General features: G+C 45.8%; 1 protein-coding gene across 3 annotated transcripts in view; it reads left to right on the top strand.

Annotated features, from left to right (window-relative positions):
- The window catches only part of PROSER2 (proline and serine rich 2), a 44146-nt gene extending 40773 nt beyond the window's left edge, over positions 1 to 3373 (top strand). For all 3 annotated transcript variants that reach the window (XM_043883342.1, XM_043883344.1, XM_043883343.1), the window contains one exon: positions 442 to 3373. In XM_043883342.1, coding sequence (XP_043739277.1) covers positions 442 to 1403 — 962 coding nt within the window. In that variant the 3' untranslated portion in view covers positions 1404 to 3373. The remainder of the gene's footprint in view (positions 1 to 441) is intronic.
- Positions 3374 to 6759: the final 3386 nt, after the last annotated feature.

Below are 6759 nucleotides of genomic sequence, written 5' to 3' on the forward strand. Positions count from 1 at the left end.
GGGCTGGTGTAGTAACCTCTATCAGAGGCTGTCAGGAAACATTTCTATTTCTGGAGGAGAGGGACACATCCAACTATCCTTTACCTAGAGGATCTGAGGGAGGGGTTGGTGGGTACCACAGACTAGCCCGCCTCCTTTGCCTTTGTAAAAATCCCCTATAAGGTAAGGTGTATCCTCCCGGCACATGTCTCAGGATGATGGCTCCTGTGCTTCCCAGGTACTGACTGCTTCTGGCTTGTACTTCTTTCATCCCGTGATTCTGAGAATCATACTGCCTACTCTTTCTCTAGTTCTGGGGCTGTAGAAGGAGTTTAGTACAGGAGTTACTGTTAAAATTGGTATTATATCCCTTGAGACCTTTGTAAAGTCAGTGGAAAGGAAAGGTGATGCATTTATTTCTGCATGTGGTCGTAGCTTATGAGGATTCTCACTACTTTTCAGGGGCTGGCCCTTTTGGAAAGGAAGACGCCCCTGACCTTGATCACAAGAAAGAGGATGCAGAGAAGTCTCCTCCGTCAGACCCCCCAGGGCCTGAGGCCCTGCCATCTTCCCTACCTGCCTCACCTGTAGCAGCTCCGGCCCACCCCAGGAGAGAGCCCCCCGCTCCCCCCGCAGAGCACCCCAAACTGCCCCGCTCGGTCCCCACTCCGCTCGTCATCGCCCAGATGTCTGAGAAGCTGGCAGGGAACGAAGGGCTTTCGCCCACATCTCCGTCCAAAGAGGGCAGGCCTGCAGAGTGGAGGACGCTGGCTTCTCTGGCCCCTCGACACGGAGACCACTCACCGTGGCACCGACAGCCGGCGCCCAAGATCCACCGCTTCCCGAGCAACATCAGTGTGACCAACAGTGCGGGGAAGGACTTCAATAAGACCATCTCCAAGGCCGCAGTCAACGTGCAGGAGCGCAAAGCCCAGGTCCTGGCCAACATCAACGGCGTCTCCTTCCTCTCTGTGGGGGAGACGGAGGACCGGGCCCAGAGGGGCGAGCCCATCGAGCAGAGAAGCGTCTCTCCCGAGCAGAGCCAGCCAGGCCCGGCCCAGGAGGCTGTCCCCACGCGGGCTGGGGCCCGCGGCGCCCAGCAGTCCAGAGGCGTGCAGACAGAACAGCCCCTGCCGCTGGCCAACGGCTTCCAGAGCATCCACGACGTCCTCAAGAGCCAGGCCGGGCCCTTCGTCTCCACCGGGAAGACGGTGACCTTCCGTCCGGACCCGGCCCTCCCCAGCAGACTTGCACCCCAGCAGCCGGACTGCGGCCAGGCGGCCAGGAAGCGGTCGGGCTCGCTCCCCAGGGCTGTGGGGTTCAGACCCCAGGGTATCACTGTCCAGTTCTCGGGCCGGGGCTCCACGGAAGAGGCCCGCCGGGAGGCCCTGCGGAAGCTCGGCCTCCTGAAGGAGAACTTATGATGGAGAGTGAGCGGACGGCGGGGAAGGCAGGGTGGCCTGCTGCGCAGAGCCAAAAATGGATGTGCACATGCGCACAGCTGCAAAGCCCCGACTGGGTACCGGGTTGACGACTAGAGATGAGGGCCTGGGAGTCAGTAGATGAACCGCCCTCCATTCTGCATCCGAGCTGGGACATCCTTCCGTGTAAGAGGGCCCGCATCACATCTTGTCTTCCCTTTTCCAAGAGCTCAGAGAATAACCTTGAAAACCTACAGGTTTCTATGATTTGTAAATGCCATATGTTTTTTGGATCTAGGAGGAAGGGGATTTGGGTCTGATTTTTTTTTTTTTTCTGTTATTGAGCCTCTGATCTAACCTTTAATCCCCGAATGCATGAGAGGAAAGCCAGTGTAGATCTCATACTCATTTCCCTAAGAAAGGGAACTTCCCCTCCTTTTCAAGAAAATAAAGAAGTGCTTGTTCAATTTTCATAGTGTCTTAAAGTACTGTTTTGGTCTTTTGTTAGTTTTTTAAAGGTGAAAGACAGTATGTTAGCCTGAGATATGCCTTTGTTTCTTGATAAAATTTGGTTTGCCCAGGATGGTTTTTTTTTTTAATTGAAAATTAAAGCCTTTAGAGTATGATTTGCTATAATGTTGAGCTATGGGAATGGAATGTAAGGGTTCAGTTTGGGAAAAGGGGTAATTTTAAGAAAGTCTTATCAAACTACAGAGTCTTTGTTACTGGGAGATATGTGTGTGATCATGTACTGTGTATATACATGTACATAATGTATGTTTATAGGGACATATATACAGATATAGGTGGTATGCACACACATTATTACATATATATTAACTTCTTAAAACCCTGTTGCATAACTGCAGGATTCAATCACTTCCTATTCTTTTGATACACAAATCATCTCAGTGTTGAGATGATGCCACAGAAATTGTTACTTCCTAATCAAGAAGTCTTTTAAGGACACATCTCCATAACATTTCGGTGAACCAAAGTGCTTTTTCTTCAACAATGTGTTCTGTTCCCAGTTAAAGTAATAATCCAAATAAGCTTCCTACTAAGCATGAGAGTTCATTTTTTTAGTGAAAGTTTTTTTTTTTTAGTGAAATATACTTTTTGTGTGTGTATGAAGTACACTTTTAAAGATGTCATGTATCACCTAATTTTAACCTAATTTTATCACCATATTTTAGTTTTGCATGTTCCAAGGTGGCTGGTAAACAAGGAAACAAGGGTCTTAACAGCCCCCATGTTCCATGGGCAAGATCTCAGGAGTAATTTAAAAGGGAAAAAGCAGCTAACTAGGTTACACAGCATGAAACTGGTTTTCTCCCATACCATGTCTCCCATGCTGAGTTGTAACCACCAGCTTTATTATCAAAACTATTTCGGGCTGGAGTCTAAAACCTCTAAAAATAGACCAGGAAGGCACACACTTGAAAGTCACACCCTTTTGTTGTATGTCTCAGCCACTGTCACAGAATCTTTCTTTCCTGTTGAGTATTATTTAAACTCAAACTTCTAAATGTGCTGTGAAGGGTGTTTTTCATAGTATCAATTTGCCTTGTAAATTACATAAAATGATTGTAATGTTTTCTTTAGAATGACAGTATTTAGTGACTTGCCTAGCTCTTGTCCTCCCAAAATAATCTCATAGATTCTCGATGGTCTTAATTTAAATAGGTGCTTTGATTTTACAGGTTTTTAAAAATAGTTTTTATTTTACTTCTGTTTATGTTGGATTTGTTGAATGGATTCTTGGGGGCTGTTATTTCCTTTTTATAAAGCAAGATGCCATGTTACACAGTATTTTTAAATGGCTTACATTTTTAAAATCTCTTGTATTTGAGGATTCTTTTTTTCTTGTCCTGTGACTTCATTGTGATTAGAACTTGTCTATATGTTAGTGTATTTGTTCTTATAATGGTATTTTTGAAAAATAAATTTAGAGATGTCTCAAGTATAAGCAACTTTGTTTTTGAATTTTACCCTTATTCTCAGGTATTTTCTTTTAAATGGTTTTTTAAATATTCTTTCCTTCTATTTATTCATAATGTTTTCTACCTACTTATTCATAATTATCCTGGCTTACTCTGGCCACTTTGTGCCCAAAAGCCTAGCAATTAAAGCCGTATATTTTGTACAAGGCTCAAATTTTAGCCACTAATGAACTAACCTGTATTTGTATGTATCACCTTAACAAAAACAATTCCTTTTCTGAGGGTCATTTGTTTCCTTCCCATAGCTCTGTGATAGGACATCCTTAAAAGGTCATCTTCAAGGGAATTTTAAGGACCATATGTCAAAGCAAACTCATAACAAAAAGGAAATATGAATCCTAAGTGCTCAGTTTTTTTTCAAGTGATCCTTGTAAATCAACCCCCATTTTAGTCCCCATTAAGATAAAGATGAAACTTTTTTTTTTTTTTTAACTGATTTTAAGTATTAAGATAAAGATGAAACTCTGTAAGTTAATAGTCAAAAGCAGGGAGTCGGGGAAGGGGGGATTCTCTGCTTTTAGGCAGGTACGTTCAAACTGGCAAACCAGAGTCATCTGCAAAGGGTAATACCCTGCAGTTTCCAGGGTAAGAGTCCAGCGTCCTCCACCTCCTCCAGCTCTATTGGCTAGTGTGCATGGCTTATCTTCACAAATTTGGTGGAAATGTTGATCTTTGCTTTTGTCTGCCCAGGGTCATTCCCCTCTTATAAGGCTTGTGGAGGAGAAAAGGCAGAGGTGGGGGTATCCCTCCCATGTCTCAGGTCTCTCAAGACCAGGGGGCTGAGTTGGAGCTGCTTCGTTCTTTCTCTCCCCGTCCCTCTCCCCCACAAGCTGACTTCAAACTGACATCAACAGGTTTCTTCACTCAGAGTTATTGGGTGGCCTCCAATGTAGGCTCCCCAAGAGTTTCATAGAATTGATAAGTCAGGTCTTATGGAAGGAACCCTGAAGACTGATTGAATGTTTTATTTGTTTTAAAAACAAAATTAGAACTGTCCTCTGAAAAATGCCATTTGCAGCAACATAGATGGACCTAGAGATTATCATACTAAGTAAGTCAGACAAAGACAAATACTGTATGATATCACTTGCATGTAGAATCTAAAACACAACACAAATGAACTCGTCTATGAAACAGGAACAGACTCACAGACATAGAGAACAGATTTGTGGTTGCCAAGGGGAAGGTACGGTGGAGGAGAGATGGACTGGGAGTTTGGGATTAGCAGATGCAAACTAGTATATACAGAAAGAATAAACACCAATATCCTAGTGTACGACACAGGGGACTATATTCAGTATCCTGTGAGAAACCATAATGGAAAAGAAAAAAAGAAAACAAACTGTATTCTCTTTGCTGAATTCCCACAGCTCTGGCTATGAGGAATGTAACCTTTCAGAGTATGTGATAGTGGTGTTTTTTTAATGCAGGTGATCTAAGAAATCAGTTCTTTCTGTTTATTCCAGAGGAATGGAGAAAAACAAGATAAATATAAAAACGATTTACTCTTATCAAGAAACTTTTCCTGAAACGTTTGTCCGCGAGTCCCCACGTTCTCTGAAGGAGCCGAGCGAGCTTTGGGGTTTTATTCCCTGCCTGTGAACCAGGAGGAAGGGGAGGCGCAAGGGAACCCTCACCTGTGAGAGGCTATGTTTTCATTGAAATGACAAGTCACCAAACAGGTTTTGTTTCTTCTCTTCACAAGAAGGCTCTTTTTCCCTGCTTCAAAGTATGGGGAACAAGTCCCCATATCCTTTCCTAATCTACTCGCTGGACAAGCCTGGCTTTCAGATATCTGAGAAAAGAGAAGGCAGGGCTGTCAGCAGCCGTGGCCTGGGAAAGCCGGAGCCCTGCTTGGCCCCGCAGAGAAGAGAGGCCCCTGCATCTCCTGCTCACTGACCTCCGACCGTGGACAGCTCTCCTGCTGGCCCTCCTCTGCCAGAAGCACCTTCTTCTCTAAGAGAAAAATCGGTGTCAGTGAACAAACCTACCTGTCCACGAGCAAAGTTTGGGCAACTGGATGATGGCTGAAGGGCACTTTTCAGCATAAGAATCTCCCAGTCCTTTCAAACTGTCTCTTGACTCAAAAAAATAGAACAGAACTCTTTCCTACACATTTCAAATTCATAAGACTCCAGAAATGCCGATCACTGCCATCACCAGTAGGCTCACTCTCCCTCCTGCTTGTTGTCCTTCTAGTGGGGGCACTGACGACCCCAGGTGAGACTGCCCCGCTAGTTAAAAACCTGGCTCTGAATGATGCTCTTTGGCCTTGCTTCTTATCATCAAGACTGCACAAACCTTTTGTTCAACAAGCTAAACGAAGGGTGACATGGTGGTTTCCAGAAATGACCCGAAAAGCCTCAATGACAAACAAACCCAGTATTCTCTGACCTTGGTTGGGAACACCATACGTCTCTCTGAGGAGCAGAGGGTGTCTAGGGAATTTGGTGACCCTGGGATGCTCTCTGCCCCCAGAGTCCTTGGCAGCCCCTTAGGTGTGTCTGCCATAATCCCCCATGAGCCCACGTGCTTTGAGGGCACTGAGGCCTGAGTCAGGAAGACTCACCCTGCCTCCTGGGAGGCTTTCCTGATTCTCACGGCTTCTTCGGGACCCTTGAGGCCAGCTACTTCCCCAGCTGAACAGGACTGCTGAGGTTCAAGGAGCATTTTGAAAACCCACCCTAGTTTTGAAGAAGCCCCAGGTTTACTTTCTGGGTGTGGGAGCCCCTAGCCTGGTGGGATAGGCTCAGGGTTCCATGACTGCCCCCACCCCACACTGCCCTGCCTGTCCTCAGCACAGGCAGCAGTTGAGACCGTCTGACTCTGGCCAGAGGTAAGAATTCACATTTGGAAGCTGAGGTTAATGGAACTTAGTCATTGATAAACAGGTCACACTTCGTAAACTTCAACCTCTGAGTATTTGTGTGTGAAGCAGAGCTGCCAAGGGCAGTAGTAACCCAAGTTCTAGAAATACCTTTAAGGGGTGGGGCTGAGTCAACAGGGACTCCGCAAATCCAGGGAGCCAGGAGCTCTGAGCACGTGTGTGCCCGCGGGCTTCTCGGTGGTTGGCTGGCTTCCGCCCTTGGCATCCTCTGACATTTTTGTGTGGTTAGACTCCCTTTGAGCATTGCGATGTGCGTAAGAGGACTGCTCTTATTACTAAAGATGCGTTCAGGTCTCAGGGGCCCTTAAAGACATTACATAATTCCTCATGGGGCCACATCCCTGATAAGTCACAGAGATGGCTCTGCTACAAGCTTCTCTTCAGCTTCTAACTAGTTCTATTGTACACCCATTTCCGGGACTGTTTATTCAGTGTCTAAGCACTTTAAATTTGGGGGAAATAACCTCTG

Source organism: Cervus elaphus, chromosome 23 (assembly GCF_910594005.1).
Source record: "Cervus elaphus chromosome 23, mCerEla1.1, whole genome shotgun sequence".
Taxonomy (NCBI): domain Eukaryota; kingdom Metazoa; phylum Chordata; class Mammalia; order Artiodactyla; family Cervidae; genus Cervus; species Cervus elaphus.